Here is a 20028-nt window from a genome sequence, read left to right as displayed (position 1 = left end):
TGGGTTTTTTTTAAGGTTTTATTGTTCTAGGCTGCGAAAGAATAATATTAATTGCCATCAATGGAGGCCACTATGAGGCCTGGGATTGCTACCGTGGAGGGGCGAGGGAGGTATGGCGGTGGGGGGCAGATGTTACAGGCGAAGGGGATCGAGATATGGATACGCTCGTACCCTTTCCAATCTGCGCCCCATCCCGAGGGACGAGGGTAGGGTGAGCAAGGATTACTCACCTCCGTCACTGGTGCTGTGCAATGCCAGGTCTATAGGCAATAAAACCGCCACCCTGCGAGATTTCTTTATCTCGCAGGGGGTCGACCTGGCTTGTGTGACGGAGACCTGGGTGCACAAAGGGGCAACAGTTACCTTACGAGAGATGGCGCCCCCGGGTTTCTCTGTCCTCCACCAGTCGCGGACTGTGGGCAGGGGGGGAGGGGTGGCATTATTAATCCGGGAAGATTGTCCTTTCAGGGCTCTACCATCGCCATCGATCCCCGGCATCGAATGTGTTGGCCTAGTGTGGGGCTCCGAGGAGAGCTTGGCTGTCTGGCTGGTGTACCGGCCACCTAGCGCACCAGCAGCCACCCTGTCAGGCCTATTGGAGGCGGTGGCCGGCTGGGCCTTGGAGTTCCCTAACCTATTGGTATTGGGGGACTTCAACATCCATGCTGATGCCACTCCCTCCTCACAGGCTCTGGACCTGGTGTCTTCCATGGCGACACTAGGGCTCTCCCAGTTTGTTTCGGGCCCCACACATCAAGCAGGCCACACGCTGGATTTGATCTTTGGCGTCGGTATAGATGTGATCATGTCTCCTTCGATTAAGGTGCCATGGTCTGATCACTACGCTCTGAAAGCCAGGATTGACTTTCCACCCCCACCCTGCTTAGGTGGCGAGCCAATTTGGGCTCGCCCGCAGAGGCTGATGGACCCTGAGAGATTCCGCCAAGCCTTGCGGGACTTTGCTCCCCCTGGCGACTCATTGACTGAGCTTGTTGAGGGCTGGAATGCCCAGCTCCTGGCAGCCATCGATGAGATCGCACCTAAGCGCCCTCTGCGACCCCGCAGAAACCGGGCTCCCTGGTTTACCGAGGAGCTCCGGAAAATGAAGCGGGACCTCAGACGGCTAGAGCGAGTATGGCGGGGTGCCCGTGACGGAGCCTCAAGAACATCTTATAGGGCTTTTATGAAAACCTACGAGATGGCGGTGAAGGCTGCTAAGAAGTCATACTTCTCGGCCTCCATTGCATCCGCTAGCTCTCGCCCAGCGCAATTATTTAGTATAATCAGGTCTTTAACGTCCCTTGAGGGACAGCCAAATTTAAATAACAAATTGACACACGGCTGTGAGGCATTTGCGAGCTTTTTTGCGGAGAAGGTCTTGTCGCTCCGCCATGACCTCCCTGCCAATTTGGATACAATAAAGGAACTGGAGGCCCCTCGACTGTCCTCGGGTCCAGTATTGGACCACTTCGACCAGATATCCCCAGCCGATGTGGACAGACTCCTCCGAGCTGGAAAGCCCACCACCTGTCCTCTCGACCCGTGCCCGTCTTGGCTGATTAGAGCGTGTCCAGACGAGGTGCGGGCCCTCCTGGGGGATATCATCAATTTGTCCCTTGGCACGGGGACATTCCCAGGGGAACTGAAGGAGGCAGTGGTGCGCCCGCTCTTAAAGAAAACATCATTAGATCCTTTAGATCTATCCAATTACCGCCCGGTTTCGAATCTTCCGTTCCTGGGTAAGGTGATTGAGAGAGCGGTTGCTGAACAGCTTGGTGGGTTTCTGGATGAAACATCGGCTCTGGATCCATTCCAGTCCGGCTTCCGCGCTGGTCATGGGACCGAGACGGCTCTGGTCGCCCTAACAGATGACCTTCGTAGACAGCTGGATCGAGGCGGGTCGGGGCTGCTGATTCTTCTAGATCTATCAGCAGCTTTCGACATGGTCGATCACGAACTTCTGGACCACCGCCTTGCCGACGTGGGGATCCAGGGCACAGTCCTTCAATGGCTGCGCTCGTTTCTCTCTGGTCGGGGACAGAGGGTGGCGCTTGGGGGGGAATTGTCATCGCGCCACTCCTTGGTGTGTGGAGTACCTCAGGGTGCGATACTCTCCCCGATGCTTTTCAACATCTTTATGTGCCCCCTCGCCCAGCTTGTTCGGAGTTTTGGGCTGGGTTGTCATCAGTATGCCGATGACACCCAACTCTATCTGTTGATGGATGGCCATCCTGACTCGGCCCCAGACACACTGACCAGATGTTTGGAAGCTGTGGCTGGATGGTTACGTGGGAGCCGGTTGAAGCTAAATCCTTCGAAGACAGAGGTCCTGTGGCTGGGACGGGGCGATATGGGATTGGGGGGGCAACTCCCATCTCTTGCGGGGGTGCAATTAGTGCCAGCACCGTCCGTTAAGAGTTTGGGTGTAATCTTCGACACCTCCCTTTCCATGGAGGCGCAGATTGCAGCTATAACAAAGGCGGCATTTTTCCATCTCCGCCAAGCTAAGCAGTTGGCTCCTTACCTCTCTCGCCCTGACCTAGCCACTGTGATCCACGCGACGGTCACCTCCAGACTGGATTATTGTAACTCGCTCTACGTGGGGCTGCCCTTGAGACTGACCCAGAAACTCCAGCGGGTGCAGAATGCTGCAGCGAGACTCCTTACGAGGTCTTCGCTGCGAGATCACATTCACCCGGTGCTATACCAGCTGCACTGGCTCCCGGTGGAGTACAGGATCAGGTTTAAGGTGCTGGTTTTAACCTTTAAAGCCCTATACGGCCTAGGACCCTCGAACCTACGGGACCGCCTCTCCTGGTATGCCCCACAGAGAAACCTACGGTCTTCAAATAAAAACATCTTGAAGGTCCCAGGCCTCAGAGAGGTTAGGCTGGCCTCAACTAGAGCCAGGGCTTTTTCGGCTGTGGCTCCGATCTGGTGGAACGCTCTGTCACAAGAGACCAGGGCCTTGCGGGACTTGACATCTTTCCGCAGGGCCTGCAAGACAGAGCTGTTCCACCAGGCCTTTGGCTAGGGCACAGCCTGACTCCCTCCCTCGGCAATCTTCGCAGAGCTCTGGCCCAATGGTCGCCAGTGGCTTGAATTAATTAATTTTTATAATGAATGATTTTAGAATGTTGTTTATGTTGTATTTTTGTACTGTTTTATTGTTGTTATCCGCCCTGAGCCCGGCTTCGGCTGGGGAGGGCGGGATATAAATAAAATTTATTATTATTATTATTATTATTATTAAAAGGAATCCATTTGCCATTAATATTAACATCCCATTTCCTCTCTTTTGGCATGTCCTTTTCACTCGATTGTTCAAACTTTGTAGGCCAGCTCTCATGCTCTCAGGATGGATACAAATACAGCAGTAAGTACCCCGGGTTTTAGCCAATAAATCTAGGTCAAGATGCAGTCTGCAATCACATTTCACTTATGACGAGACCTTTTTTTTCTGAAGCATGACATGGTAATAAGATCAGACAGCATGCATTTTAAACTGGGCCCTGCCCTTTCACAATGGAATCAAAAGTCAGTAATAATATAATGTTTCTGTCAAGCGGGGAGGAGCAGGCCAAGTGATCCAGTAGTGCCCATGACCAACCTCTAAAAGAAACAGTTGAGGAAGAATAAAGACTAAATTCAGAGACGTGGGTGGCTCTGTGGGTTAAACCACAGAGTCTAGGACTTGCCGATCAGAAGGTCGGCGGTTCGAATCCCCACGACGGGGTGAGCTCCCGTTGCTCGGTCCCTGCTCCTGCCAACCTAGCAGTTCGAAAGCACAAAGTGCAAGGAGATAAATAGGTACCACTCCGGTGGGAAGGTAAACGGCGTTGCCGTGCGCTGCTCTGGTTTGCCAGAAACGGCTTAGTCATGCTGGCCACATGACCCGGAAGCTGTACGCTGGCTCCCTCAGGCAATAAAGCGAGATGAGCGTCGCAAATCCCAGAGTCATCCACGACTGAACCTAATGGTCAGGGGTCCCTTTACCTTTAAGGACTAAATTCATTCCTGTGCTATGTCTTCCAAACAGCTGATGGGTGAACATGGAATTTATTTTATGGGGCTACACTCATACAGCTCTAGGTACCCGTCTGTTAGGGGTCCATATTCAGAAGCCTGTCTCCACAGCCGAACTGCAGTAACTGTAATTCTAAGGAAAGAAGTACAGTTTAAATTTGATGCTCCAAAGCTGCACGTCAAATCGGTAGGTTGGCATGAGAGACAGGGTCTCTTCTGTGGTGCCCCTCCAGATTGTGGAACTCTTTCCCTATTGGGCTGTGAAAGGCCCAACATTATAAGCCTTTAAAAAAAATGCATTTGTTTCAGGTTGCCTTAAGATCTTATAGTGATGCTGGCTTAAGTTACCGAGTGCTATGTCTTAATTACTGGAGTCTAAGCTGCTGTTTTAGTCATGTTGCTGTTTTAAAATGGCCTGCTTTCAAGAGCATTTCATGCCTTACTACTGTTCTGTCAGCTGGGAAGACTACGCTCTAAAAGAGGACCTATAAATATGTCTAGAAATAAATATGAGGGAAACTTGCTCACCAATTCAAATGTAACGCTATCCCATGAACATTAGGCAGATTCCCGCTCAACTAGGGCTTGCAGACCACTTCAAACCTTGAATTTCCCCCCCAATTTGCAATCCTGGCTAGTTAGTACCAGTTCAGATGTGACACTATACCAGCCTCTCCTCGCCTCCTGACCAGAGTCCCATCAGCTAGTCAACATTGCCGATGTTCAGAGCTGATGGTAGCTATTAGTCTAGTGCAGGCATCTCCAAACTCAGCCCTCCAGCTGTTTTGGGACTACAATTCCCATCATCCCTGACCACTGGTTCTGTTAGCTAGGGATGATGGGAGTTGTAGTCCCAAAACAGTTGGAGGGCCGAGTTTGGGGATGCCTGGTCTAGTGATATCTGAAGGGAAATAGATTGGGAAGAATGCGCTACACCATAGCTAAAGAGAAAGGCATTGGAAATTTGTGTGTGAAGGAGCTTGCAGCACAATCCCAATTTCCTAACCACAAGATCTTAGGAAAAGTCTAGTGTATAAAACAAACAAAAACGGAGAGAGGGGGGTATTGGGGGGGGGGCGAGAGATCTAACCTTTAGGCCCTTTAACATTTGATAGACCAGGAACTGGATTCTGTCTTCAGTTAGTTTCTCATGCTTCATTATTTTACTCAAGTCTGTTCCCATAAACGGCATGACAAGGTAGCTAAAAAAAAGAAATCATTTTACTTGACAAAACAACACACCAATTCAAATAAAAACATTAATATTACAAAACAATCATTTCTGAGAATTACTGTAGGCACTATTTTGCAAGCTTGTGTTTAAGGCAAGATTTATTTACCAAACACCGCAATCAGTTTATGCTTTCAAAAAACGACTGTAAACATGCCACTTGCAGCCAAGCAAGAAATACTGACTGGTAGTTAATGCCATTAGTTGCCAGACACAATTTTATATTAGACATTAAAAGATAAAATTGGATTGGTTCAATACAATTATAAGGGCTTCCATAATGCTTTGGATCAAAATCTCTCTTAGCTTTAGATCTCACACTGACTTGCGACCCACTACTATAGATGTTTACTAAATTTCACTGAATTTAATGGCACTTACTCAATAATAAACATGTATAAAATGATGCGATGGCAGTGCCTTAGGCTGTGATGGAAATTCCACCCTATACTCTTCAATTATTCAAGTTTCAAAGTGGGAGCAATGCAATTCATACAAAGTGACTAAATAGGCAGAATGGGAGGTGGAGAAGCCGGAACATTTCGTCTATATTTAGTGCAAAGGAAGCAAACAAAGCTCCCTCATCAATAACTCGGATATGTAAGGAACCAAGGTTAATAATCTTCAGAGTGTGTGGGTAATCTTGAATAATGAAAACATAGATGTGTGCTCACCCCGCGATTTTATTATAGCTAATTTGCTGAAAGCTCATGAATATTTCAAAGCCAATTGGAGATAGCTCGCTAATTGCTCCTAGAACATACAGGCAGTTAACGAGAGTAGCTTGCTGGAGTTGCATTCTGTGTGCAGGCTTTTAAATAAAAGCTTGCGGTTTGCACTGCTGTGTACACATTAAGAAGAAAATGGGAGAAACCTGTAGACCAGCTCATCTATATATACCAAAAGCAGAGAACCAGGTGTAGCCCCCCTGCAACCCTGTTCTCTCTATCTGCGTTATACGTAGGGCTGCCTCTGGAGACGGTTCGGAAACTTCAGCTGGCGAAGAATTCAGCAGCCAGGTTGCTCACCAGAGCAAAACGGTTTGAGACGGATCCTGGTCTCTGCGCTGCACTGGCTACCAATTAGTTTCCGGGCCCAATTCAAAGTGCTGGTTTTGACCTATATAATGGTACCTCAGGTTACATACACTTCAGGTTACAGACTCCGCTAACCCAGAAATAATACCTCGGGTTAAAAACTTTGCTTCAGGATGAGAACAGAAATCACGCGGTGGCGGCGCGGCAGCAGCGGGAGGCCCCATTACCTAAAGTCCTCGTACCTACGGGACCACCTCTCCCGGTGTGCCCCACGGAGGACCTTAAGGTCCATAAATAGCAACACCCTAGAGGTCATGGACCCTAAGGAAGTTAGATTAGCCTCAACCAGAGTCAGGGCCTTTTCAACTCTGGCTCCGGCCTGGTGGAACGCTCTTTCTCATGAGACCAGGGCCCTGCGGGATCTGATTTCTTTCTGCAGGGCCTGCAAGACAAGAGTTGTTCCACCTGACCTTTGGCTTAGAATCAGTTTAATTCCCTCCCCCTCTTTTTCCTTTCTCCTCCTGTGAAGAGCCTGCATCCTAATGTTTTAATGTTGTATTTTAATCTTGTTTTTTAAATTGTATTTTAATCAACTTGTTTTTATTATTGGTTGTTAGCTGCTCTGAGCCCGGTCTTGGCTGGGGAGGGCGGGGTATAAATAAAATTTATTTTTATTATTAAAGTGGAGCTTCAGGTTAAGAACAGTTTCAGGTTAAGAACGGACCTCTGGAACAAATTAAGTACGTAACCAGAGGTACCACTGTAAAGCCTTAAATGGCTCAGGACCGCAAGACCTCAAGGACCGCCTCTTTCCATATGAACCTACCTGGACCCTGAGATGACCTTATGAGGCCCTCCTACGTGTGCCTCCTCCTCAAGAGGTCTGGAGGGTGGCAACATGAGAATGGGGCCTTCTCTGCAGTGGCTCCCCGTCTGTGGAATGCTCTCCCCAGGGAAGTTTGCCTGGTGCCTTCATTGTACACCTTTAGGTGCCAGGCAAAAATGTTCCTTTTTAACCAGGCCTTTGTTTGACATCCTATAACCCTTTAAAATGTTTTTTTGGGGGGGGCCTACAGGGTTGTTGTTTTTATTTTTATTATGACTTTTGTGGTTTTATATCTTGATTTTAGTGGGATGCGGGTGGCGCTGTGGGTTAAACCACAGAGCCTAGGACTTGCCGATCAGAAGGTCGGCAGTTCGAATCCCAGCGATGGGGTGTGCTCCTGTTGCTCGGTCCCTGCTCCTGCCAACCTAGCAGTTCGAAAGCACATCAAAGAGCAAGTAGATAAATAGGTACTGCTCCGTTGGGAAGGTAAACGGTATTTCTGTGCGCTGCTCTGGTTCGCCAGAAGCGGCTTAGTCATGCTGGCCACATGAACCGGAAGCTGTAAGCCGGCTCCCTCAACCAATAAAGGGAGATGAGCACCGCAACCCCAGAGTCGGTCACGACTGGACTTAATGGTCAGGGGTCCCTTTACCTTTACCTTATCTTGATTTTATTCTGTAAACCGCCCTGAGACTTCTGGGTATAGGGCGGTATGTAAATTCAATCAATCAATCAATCAATCAATCAATCAATCAATCAAATCTGGCTGTTAGGACTCTTCCCCAGGCAACACCCTTCATTCGCCCTGTTTTCTGCCCGGCTGCAATATATCTTGAAGTGCAATAAGGCATTTTGCTTGCAGGGATGTTAGGATGCATATGCCTGCTTTACAAAGGTACGAGTTGTATCTCTTGCTCTGGCTTCTTTTGGTCTCTGCCCCTCCATTGGCATGTAATCCCTCTGAAAGGTCATCTGTGATGTAAAGGTTCGATGCTAATTTGTAGTTGGGAGAAAACCAAAAGCAAAGCCTGAGTCTGGAGGGAACTGTTATCAAAACAGTGAGATAAGCAGTTCTTTTTTCTTTAAAAAAATGTTTAGGGGTACTCTCATTTTGACTCAAGAAAATCACCCTTTTATAGTTCAAGTTGGGAAAAATAACTACAGTAAACGGACAAAAGTACAAAGATTCACAAAATGTTTAGGGGTATGCCTATCCCTGCGTCCCCCCAGAAAAAAAGCAATGGAGATAAGAAAGTCAATTGTATAGTTAAGGAGCACAGGGAGGAAATATATACTAAGCTACATTGGTCAGCAATAATTTGCTATGTCACTCCCCTTTTTTATTTCAGGGTGTCTTTATTTGTAGGGACGCGGGTGGCGCTGTGGGTTAAACCACAGAGCCTAGGACTTGCCGATCAGAAGGTCAGCGGTTCGAATCCCCATGACGGGGTGAGCTCCCGTTGCTCGGTCCCCGCTCCTGCCAACCTAGCAGTTCAAAGCACGTCAAAGTGCATGTAGGTACCACTCCAGCGGGAAGGTAAACAGGGTTTCCGTGCGCTGCTCTGTTTCACCAGAAGCGGCTTAGTCATGCTGACCACATGACCCGGAAGCTGTACACCGGGTCCCTAGGTAAGTAAAGTGAGATGAGCGCCGCAACCCCAGAGTCGTCTGCGACTGGACCTAATGGTCAGAGGTCCCTTTACCTCTATCTCTATTTGAAAGGTTATTTTCTCTAATACGGTCGTACCTGCGCTTACATAACCCTCTGGTTATGTAAACGTCGGGATACGTAAGCGACAAACCCAGAAGTATTTTACTAGGTTTTGGAGCACGCGCATGCGCAGAAGCGGTCCTCCGGTTGTGAAAACCTCGGGATCCGGACGGACCTCCGGAACGGATCCTGTCCGCAACCGGAGGCACCGCTGTAATGCAGTGGAGCTGAAATTCCTCTACCAGCTGGAATAGCAGGCAGAAGTAACATACTTCCACTTATTCAAAGTAAGCTTTACTCTTGACTCATGAGAAACACCAATATACTTTTTAATGTAAAAATCAGGTCAGCTAACACACCTTACAAGTCCTTAACATGACAAATATTAGTACAAACTTGCGTGGAAAGGTAGTTGCCATGGTGCTCCTGCTAATGCATAAATCAGGCCTAGCTGTTTTTACTTAAGGAAAACAGTAATTCTACAGATACACTTTAATGCAAATTAAATATGAATGTAGCTTTTATATCACAGTGACCGCCAAAGGGCCACAAAGCAACCAGTCCTCTTGGAACCTAAATACAAATATTTATATATCATCCAAACTTTTCAAGAGAATTGTAAACTTACAAGTCATTAAATTTATCCAGCGACACATCTGGTGTGAAGACATCTAGTAGTCCAATTACCTATGAAAGGGGGAGGGGAGTAATTAAAAACCCTGGAATTTAACAGTCACAAAAAGGGATGGATGAGAAGGTACAACAACAACAACAATATAACCTATGCAAGTTATTATTTGCAAGAGAAACGCTGAAATAAATGGTGGCACAGTGGTACCTTGGTTCTCAAACACCTTGGTTCTCAAACACCTTGGTACTTAAACAACTTGGAACCCAAACACTGCAAACCCAGAATTATGTTTTCCAGTTTGCGAGCTCTTTTTGGAAGCCGAACGTGCTCTGTTTTGAGTGTTACACTTCCAATTTGAGAGCCACACTTTCGTTTTGAGTGTTATGCTTCCGATTTGAGTGCGACACTTCCAGTTTGAGTGTTACACTGAGGTCTGTCTGTTTTTGCTAATTATTTTGCGTTCTTGTTTCTGCAGCTCTTTTTTGTGTGTGTCTATGTGGAACCCAGTTCAGCGACTGACTGATTGATTGTGTGACTGCAATACATTTTTTTTTTTTTGCTTTCATTTTATGGATCAGTGGTCTCGTTAGATAGTAAAATTCATGTTAAATTGCAGTTTTAGGGGTTGTTTTTAAAAGTCTGGAACGGATTAATCCACTTTGCATTGCTTTCTATGGGAAAGCACGCCTTGGTTTTGGAACGCTTTGGTTTTGGAATGGACTTCCGGAACGGATTAAGTTTGAGAACCAAGGTACCACTGTATATCAGTAATTCTATATGTAACAGATATAGAGGGCTGGATCCCAACAACCCAGAACAAGTTGTGTTTGCAGAATGGAGGTTCCTACCTCCTCACCATAGTTCCCCAACAACCTGTGGTTTGGGGGGCTCTCAAGACTAGTGTGGTAGAAGCATAGGATGTGTTTGGTTTAGTATTATGTGAGCAAGTCTCATTCTTTTCAGTTGCTGCTTCCCTTCTCCTCTCTGATGTAGTTATGAGACTGATGGGGGACTTTCAATTTGTTCCAATGCAGATAAGCCGCAGTTATTGTTAACTATAGTTTACTGAAACAAATAAACTTCAAATTGTGATTTATGAAGCTGGCTTGTTTCAAGAAACTGTAATTAAGATGAACCACAATTCAGGGTTTGAGTATAACACTAAAATTGTGGTTAATTGAAAACTAAAGCAAAAACCGCCAGTCTCCCCCTTGCAGAATCACTGCTGGAGGAGATGGGAACGAAAAACTGCAAGGCTCATTCATGTAGTGCTAAATGGTTTAGCACTTTAGCCAAACCAGGACACTATAACTCACGATCTCTGATTATTTTGATCCATTACATAGCTGGTGAAGGTGGGAAAAGAAAGAAGACCGCACTTCACTGAAGAGGCAAAGTAAAAACACCCACTTTTCCTAAAATGAAACTGCTGCATTTGAGAGCTATATATATATGTTGTTTACTATTGTTTGACAAGCTTATCTGAAAACCAACACACTATATTTTTATACAGCAAATGTATTTTGAAGCAAGATATGCTATGTCAACTGCACTCTCAGATTCTGAATGAACTGAAACATAATGAGGGCATCTCTCTGATGTTTTACAGATCTCATCTTTTGATGTTATGCATCAAAAACCACAGATCAGTGAAGCCAAGTTGCCTTGGCAGACATGGTATATCATCAATAGTTTTTGCCTTACCAAAACCACTCCAACATTTTAAATTTCACAACATGTTGCATTTCTACAGTGCTGCTTACAAAAACATTTAGAGACGGGCATACACAAAATGTTATCTGTATTGCCTTCATTTGTATGGCACAGTATGCATCACTACAACCACTTATTTCAAATTATCTTGACCTCAGCAATCCAATTATAGTCACTCCCAAATAGCTCTTTCATTGGCTGCAATTTTCATTCCGTTAGTCAGCAGAATGATCATAAATTTTCTTGCCACGTCCCCATTTCCTGTTGACTCTGTCTACAGGAATCCTAGAAAATCGCATGTTGATATCAAGAGCAAATAGGATTATAATGATGGGTCTCAGTATCCCCATTCATGGGGTTCATCCTGCTCAATGACAGACGCTGTTTGCTAGCAATAATCCCTAAGGGTCATTATTTTTGCTGTGGTTCTCCCCCCCCCCCAGCTAGTATCTCTTTTTTCCTAGATCTGCCCAGGTTGCTACTTTTCCAGTGCATAATCCTGACAAGATACAATTCATTTCTTTACAGGAAACAGTGTCTTGATTATTAACATTTTAAACAGAGTTTGAGGGTTTTTTGTAACAGTGTGGTATTCTCACTGTTGTTTTGAGCACAAACATTTGCATTTTACATTTAAATAATCCTGGGAAATGTAGCTTCTAAAAGTTGTTAGGAGACCCTTATTTCCCTCACAGAGCTCCGATTTCCAAATTCATTTGACAATCAATTCCTCTTCCCAGGAAACTCCAATTATTACTATTATTACTTTTATTACTATTATTACTATTATTACTATTATTACTATTATTACTATTATTACTATTATTATTATTATTATTATTATTATTATTATTATTATTATTTCTTGTGCCCTGCCCCAGACACTCTGGGTGGCTTCCAATGAACATAAAAACATAATAAAACTAATATTTTTTTAAAAAAAACCTTCCCTATGTAGAGATGCCTTCAGGTGTCTTCTAAAAACTGTATTTATCTCCTTGAAATCTGGTGGGAGGGCGTTCCACAGGGCGGGCGCCACTACCGAGAAGGCCTTCTGCCTGGTTCCCTGTAACTCAGGCATAGGCAAACTCGGTCCTCCAGATGTTTTGGGACTACAACTCCCATCATCCATAGCTAACAGGACCAGTGGTCAGGGATGATGGGAATGGTAGTCCCAAAACATCTGGAGGTCCGAGTTTGCCCATGCCTGCTGTAACCTCACTTGTCGCAGTGAAGGAACCGCCAGAAGGCCCTCGGAGCTGGACCTCAGTGTCTGGACTGAATGATGGGGTGGAGACGCTGCTTCAGGTATACTGGGCCGAGGCCGTTTAGGGAGAATTCCCTCAGGAGAATTGTAGCTCCGTGAGGGGAAGAGGAGTCACCTAACAACTCTCAACACCCTTAACAATTTACACTTCCCAGGACTGTTTGGGGGGAAACTATGCATGTTTAAAGTGGTATAAAACTGCTTTAAGTGCAGACAGGGCTATTGTACCCTGTTGTTCAATGCTGTACTCCACAGAGAAAGCCACTTGTTAACCAATTCCTGATGAGACCCCAAACCTAAACAGCTTGAAGATACAGTATTTATCAGTAACATGATAAATAAAAAGCCTCGTTAAACATTACATGACAGGTTAATTGAATAACTTTCAAATAAAAGTTGAAACGAAGTTGACCTAAGTATGTTTAAAGCCTAGATGGGAAATCCTACTGAAATGTGGACATAATTTCCTAGTAAACGTCCAAAGGTCTTGACGGTAATACTTCTGACTTTTAATTATATCAACTCTTTCCCAATATTTAGGATAAGAAATCAGGTACCAATCCTATGCATGCTTAGCTTGGGATAAGTCCCTTTGCGTATCCCAAGCAAATCTGCCAAGAAATCAGCTGCAAAGGCACAGAATTTTAGTGATACAGAAGTATATTCAGTATACTTCTGGACTGAGACCACTGTTTTAACTGAGTTTGTATTTTAAATCCTAACAAAAATTGTGGCATTAATTTACTTTACTCCCTTCTCTCTTTACATTAATTCTATGTTATCTTTAACATTTCCTGGCACAGTGATCCATGCGACGGTCATCTCCAGGCTTGACTACTGTAATTCGCTCTACGCGGGGCTGCCCTTGAAGCTGTCCCAGAAACTCCAGCGGGTACAAAATGCTGCAGCGAGGCTCCTCACGGGGTCTCTGCCATGGGAGCATATTCATCCAGTGCTTTTCAAGCTGCACTGGCTCCTGGTGGAGTACAGGGTCAGATTTAAGGGGCTGCTTTTGACCTTTAAAGCCCTTCACGACCTAGGACCCTCGTACCTATGGGACCGCCTTTCCTGGTATGCCCCACGGAGAGCCTCAAGGTCCATAAATAACAACACCCTAGAGGTCCCGGGCCCTAAGGAAGTTAGATTAGCCTCAACCAGAGCCAGGGCCTTTTCAACGCTGGCTCCAGCCTGGTGGAACGCTCTGCCTCATGAGACCAGGGCCCTGCAGGATCTGATTTCTTTCCGCAGGGCCTTTAAGACAGAGTTGTTCCGCCTGGCCTTTGGCTTGGAGCCAATTTAATTCCCTCCCTCCCTCCCTCTCTTTCTTTTTTCTTTTCCTTCTCCTCCTGCGATGAGGCTACATTTTAATATTTTAATGTTCCATTATTTTAATGTCGCATTTTATTTTTGTTTTTAAGTTGTAATCATTCATCTTGTTTTTATTATTGCTTGTAAGCTGCTCTGAGTCCAGCCTTGGCTGTGGAGGGCGGGGTATAAGTAAATTATTATTATTATTATTATTATTATTATTATTATTATTATTATTATTATTAACATTTCATCTCTATCCCTTTCAAAACACAGTGTCTGTTCACATATGATATTTCCCCCACCTAAATGTAATCTCCAGATGGGGCAAAAAAACATGTGCGCAGACTAATATACTCATACATCTTCTGTCAGCATTTGCGCTGACCTCTTCCTCCTAATGTGCTCTTACAATACTGCTTATCTCTCTTGAGATTTCAAGACTGTCGAAATATCAACTTAAATTTAACTCACAATCCTTCTGCTAAAGCTCTTACCTTCTTCTTTTGCTCTCGAAGGTGGACCACAAATTACATTTTTATCCTTATCTTGACGCTTCCACGCATGCTCTCACATTGATAAATAGAAAAAGCACCATGGTCACAGGGATTGCTGCCAGCCGATGCGTAAGATTTCAGCCTTTAGGAAGTTCAAGAAAGAAATGTTTCCCATCTCGCCCTCCACCTCCGGCATCCATCCTGCCCATATTTTTAGGTGGCCCCCACTCAACCTCCCAGAGAGGATCTTCATAGAGTGCTTTGGGGTCCAGGGGTGAGGAGGAGATCGGAAACATGACTATTGTGAACTTTTTGGATTGAACTTATCAGGGCTACATGGGAGTAAGCTTGATTGAACTCAATGGGCCTTTCTAGGTAAACTTGTTTAGGATCACACTTTCACAGACATCTGAAGGCTTAGAAGACATCTGAAGGCAGCCCTGTTTAGGGAAGCTTTTAATGGTTAATAGACTATTGTATTTTAATATTTTGTTGGAAGCTGCCCAGAGTGGCTGGGGAAACCCAGCCAGATGGGCGGGGTATAAATAAATAAATAAATAAATAAATTATTATTATCATCATCATCCAAGCTGCTGCATATAGAAAGCAATTTATTGTGTGAACTGCCCTTAATATTACTGTGATGATATATTCACATATATTACACTCACTTGTAACAGTTAAGTATATTTTGAATTATGATAATTGCACAACAAGGAAGACTGTTGCAAACAGCTGCCAATAAGAGTTTAATTAAAGTTGCAAACGATAACAATAGTCAAGTCTGAAACGAAACAGAGAACACATTCACTGATATAATGGCAGGATTATATGAAGAAACATTATGCATATACGCTCATATGAATAAACTAAGAGGCATGAGGATGGCAGGGATAGGAACAGCAATTTCTGGACATATAATATTGGCATCTTGGCATTATTATTATTATTACTTGCATATGTGTTTTAATCCTTTTTTACCATGGATTTTAATTATCTTTTGAATGTTTTAACTTCAATGTTCTTTTTGTTTTTTTTGAAAGCCCCTCATAGGTTTTATTACAATCATGCAGCAGGCCGAGAAATAAAATTACAAACATACATCAGATTTCATATGAAACCATCCGGGTTTTTCTTTATAGAAAAATCCAGGTGCATATGAACACATTTGAAATAATTTGAATTTAAAGCCATGCAACTCCGTCACAGTGCGCAGCAGCTAACTTCCCAAAATGAGGGAAGAGAGGTTTGTTAGTGCCTCTATACTCACATTTTCATGCTTCATGTGTTTCAGGAGACGCAATTCCCGATAGGCTCGCTTGGCAAAAAGTTCCGATTGAAATGGACGGTACAACTTCTTAATAGCCACTTTTGTTCCATTTTTCCTGTCAATAGCTGAGCTTAAAGGAAACGAGAACAGAAATTCCATGAATCAGAAGCTAGGCGAAAGGGTATAGCTGCATCCTGGGAAAGAGACAAAGCGCGTTTATTGACGCAGATAAGGAATATGCCGTATAACAGCACCCAAGCAAGGGCGACAAAATTCAGTTTCTGTGTGTTCCCAATGCCTACCAAACCGTGTGTGCATTTCAACAGGAGGGTGGGTATGTGAGAGTGGAAAAGGATGCATGTGGCTCCCTTCAAACTTGCTTTCATAACTCAGCAAATTTAACTGAGAGCCAGTGTGGTGTAGTGGTTAAGAACAGTAGACTCGTAATCTGGTGAACCGGGTTCGCTTCCCCGCTCCTCCACATGCAGCTGCTGGGTGACCTTGGGCTAGTCACACTTCTCTGAAGTCTCTCAGCCCACTCACCTCACAGAGTGTTTGTTGTGAGGGAGGAAGGGAAAGGAGAATGTTAGCCGCTTTGAGACTCCTTTGGGTAGTGATAAAGTGGGATATCAAATCCAAATCCAAACTGTGGCATGGTAGTTAGCTTGTTCATAAGTTAAGAGCATGGGCAGGCAGTTTCAGAAATGTATTGTAATACTGAAAACTGCCTCATTCCTGGACATATTATTTTTTATATCTAGCCAAGTATCATGTCTGGCTCGTGGGGTTTGTTTTCTTTTGCCAAATAATATTTATTAGTTTTCCAAATTTTACACAAATCAATGCCAAGTTACATAAAATTTAATACAATTTCCCCCCAAAGTTGACTTCCTGTTCTTTATCCTAGATGCATCCCTACTTTCCCCCGATGCTGCTTGATATTACATATTTATTTCTACAGTGGTACCTTGGGTTACATATGCTTCAGGTTACAGACTCCGCTAACCCAGAAATAGTACCTCGGGTTAAGAACTTTGCTTCAGGATGAGAACAGAAATCTCGCGGCAGCAGCAGGAGGCCCCATTAGATAAAGTGGTGCTTCAGGTTAAGAACAGTTTCAGGTTAAGAATAGACCTCCAGAACGAATTAAGTTCTTAGCCCGAGGTACCACTGTAATTCATATTTCATTCCTTATATACAATTAACAATTATTATTATTTAATTATTACTTTTCCCTTTTTCATTATCCATCAGCTGCCGATTTATAAATTCCTGCTCGTATATTTACATAATAATAACCCATTCCCTTAAAGAACAGAGGTTCTACACCCCCTTGTGGGCTTTCCATAGGTGGCGCTGTGGTCTGAACCACTGAGCCTCTTGGGCTTGCCGATCGGAAGGTCGGCAGTTCGAATCCCCGCAACAGAGTGAGCTCCCGTTGTTCAGTCCCTGCTCCTGCCAACCTAGCAGTTTGAAAGCATGCCAGTGAAAGTAGATAAATAGTCATCGCTGCTGCGGGAAGGTAAATGGAGTTTTTGCGTGCTCTGTTTCCATCATGGTGCTCTGTTGTGCCAGAAGCAGTCTAGTCATGCTGGCCACATGACCCGGACCCACATGTGGATGAATGCTGGCTCCCTCGGCCTGAAAGCGGGATGAGCTCCGCAAGCCCATACAGTGGTACCTCGGATTACAGACGCTTCAGGTTACGGACTCCGCTAACCCAGAAATAGTACCTCGGGGTAAAGAACTTTGCTTCAGGATGAGAACAGAAATCGTGCTCCGGCGGCGTGGCAGCAGCGGGAGGCCCCATTAGCTAAAGCGGTGCTTCAGGTTAAGAACAGTTTCAGGTTAAGAACGGACCTCCGGAAGGAAGTTCTTAATCTGAGGTACCACTGTAGTTGCCTTTGACTGGACTCAACTGTCCAGGGGTCCTTTACCTTTACCTTAGGTAGTTGGGAGAGGAGAATTCTGAATAGACAGGACTTGTCTGTTCCAGTAGAACTCTTTCTGTGTTCTTATTACTACTCTAATGGGAAGAGGCTCTCTTTATCTCAAACAGAAATATTCCCCAATACCTGCCACCCGAATCTTTTCAACTGGAAAACCTGGGACCTGCTGCACACAAAGGATGAATTCCATTGCTATGTGTTCTACCCAGAAAGGCACAGCAGTTTGATCTCCCTGCCCCCAGTCACAGTGAGTCCAAGACTATGTAGACAAGGTTGGGGGACATGTGGCCATCCAGCTGTTGTTGGATTCCAACTCCCATCAGCTCTAGCAAGCATAGCCAATGGTCAGGGATGATGGGAGTTGTAGTCCAACAACGTCTGCAGGTCCTTGGGTTCTTCACTCTCGCACCAGGCTAAATCGCAGTTGAATTACAGTTGTGAGGATAAGGCAGGAACAGCTTAAATCACTATAACAGTTTTAACATGATGTTTCAGATGATAAAACACATGAGGCTAGATGTAAGTTTATATCCCTCTAAGAACCACATTTCCCACCTCAGGACTGCTGTGTTACGGGGCCAGGAGATGAGAAAAACAGCTGTGGTGGTAGGCAGGAGACAACATTGTCACTGAAGGTCATCCCAGCTTGTAAATTAAGGTGCGATGCAAAACAGACATAAAAATAGCGAACAACGTAAACACCCGGTATGTGAAAAATTGACCCAGGGGCACTCCTAGAAAATGTCAACATATGGAAAGGAACTAAGACACATGGCTAAGGAACCATAATACAGTGCTACCTCGGGTTACAGGCGCTTCAGGTTACAGACTCTGCTAACCCAGAAATAGTACCTCGGGTTAAGCACTTTGCTTCAGGATGAGAACAGAAATCGTGCTCCGGCGGTGTGGCGGCAGTGGGAGGCCCCATCAGCTAAAGTGGTACCTCAGGTTAAGAACAGTTTCAGGTTAAGAACGGACCTCCAGAACGAATTAAGTTCTTAACCTGAGGTACCACTGTAGTAAATATTAAAGACAGGTAAAGCTTAACTCAGGGGTCAGCAAACTTACCGCGCCTTGGGCCGCTGTCTCCAGTGCTGATCACGCAGCGGGCTGGAAGCAGGGGAGCGCATGCCCATATGCGTGCAAACACGCTATTTCTAGCGCACTTCCGGGTCGGAGGAGCACTGAAAATAGCTTGTGCACATGTGCACGGGCCTCCTCCAACCCGGACGTGCACCGGAAATAACGCATGCACATGCGCACAAGCTATTTCCGGTGCTCCTCTGACCCGGAAGTGCATTGCGGCAGCAGCGGGCGGCGGGGGTTGCCGCTGGCCGGATAAACGAGTCCCTCGGGCCTTATCCGGCCTGCGGGCCTTAGTTTGGGGACCCCTGGCTTAAATGAACATTTATTTAAAGGACTAATTCAGATGCCTGTTTTGAACACAGGAAGTTAAAAGGTATTTAAATATACTTTCCCGAAGAAACCAGAGGCCTTCCTCCTGGGCATAGTTGAACAATCGGTGTTAAAGAAGGATAGAACTTTTTTCATGTATGCTACAGCAGCAGCAAGAATTCTCATCGCAAAGCATTGGAAGACAGAAGACCTACCCACCTTGGAAGAATAGCAGATGCAACTAATAGACTACATGGAGATGGCGGAAATGACTGGCAGAATCCGAGATCAGGGAGAAGAGTTGGTGGAAGAAGACTGGAGGAAATTTAAAATGTATTTGCAGAAATATTGTAAAATTTTTGAATGTTGAGGACATTGAAATGAATTGCAGGGGTTTTAGCAACAAGGTAAAATGCAAGATTGGATTAATAAATAGATAGACTAACAGGACATGAATTTGCTGAACTAGCTTTTAAAAGGGATACAAAAATGGGAGACGCGAGGGAGTCAGGAAAATAAGTTAATCAAAGAGGAGAAATTAAGAAAGAAGGAATTTTTGTCTTTTTATATGTGTTTTTTCTTTTCTTTTTTGTGTTTAATGTTTGTATTTCTGTATTTTGTAATTTTGTATCTTTTTTGCTTTTTGTATTTCTCTAAACCTTTTTTTATGGATAAAACCTAATAAAATATTATTTTTAAAAAAATGAACACAGGGAGTTGTCTTTTACGGAGTCAGACCTTTGGTGCATTAAACCCAATATATAGTGGTTGGTGGCAGTCCTACCAACTGGTGCCAGGGACTAAACTTGGGAGCTTCTGACTTAGAGACAGAACCAGTAACCAAAACGGTCCTGCAAATACATCAATGTAAAAATATTACACTGCAACAGAAAACCCTGTTGTTATTTAGGACCCTGATGACGGATTTGTCACTGGGAATGTTATATGCAACAATAATAATAATAACAACAACAAAAACAAATCATAGATCATCAAATTGAGGAATTGGAAGGGTCATCTAGTCCAACCCCCTGCAATGCCAGAATCTTTTCCCCAACTTGAACCAAAGACCCTGAGAATATAAACGCCTCCTTCTCTACAGAGTGAGATATCCCAGAATAATAATAATATGCATAAATAGATGCTTATAGTCTTATTGTTGTTAGC

The 20028-nt window shown here is 44.6% G+C and overlaps 1 protein-coding gene across 1 annotated transcript in view; it reads right to left on the bottom strand.

Moving 5' to 3' along the window:
- LOC308596552 (mitogen-activated protein kinase 12-like) overlaps window positions 1-20028 on the bottom strand; it is a 50895-nt gene that overhangs the window by 27445 nt on the left and 3422 nt on the right. Inside the window, exons 2-4 of the mRNA XM_081211756.1 lie at window positions 15518-15647; window positions 9460-9518; window positions 5117-5228 (exon numbers count right to left, since the gene is read on the bottom strand). Coding sequence (XP_081067882.1) covers window positions 5117-5228; window positions 9460-9518; window positions 15518-15647 — 301 coding nt within the window. The remainder of the gene's footprint in view (window positions 1-5116; window positions 5229-9459; window positions 9519-15517; window positions 15648-20028) is intronic.

This window comes from Podarcis bocagei (assembly GCF_964188305.1).
Source record: "Podarcis bocagei genome assembly, chromosome: 10".
Taxonomy (NCBI): Eukaryota; Metazoa; Chordata; class Lepidosauria; order Squamata; family Lacertidae; genus Podarcis; species Podarcis bocagei.
The sequence above is the reverse complement of the archived record's forward strand: the minus strand, read 5'-3'. Positions and strand labels throughout refer to the sequence as shown.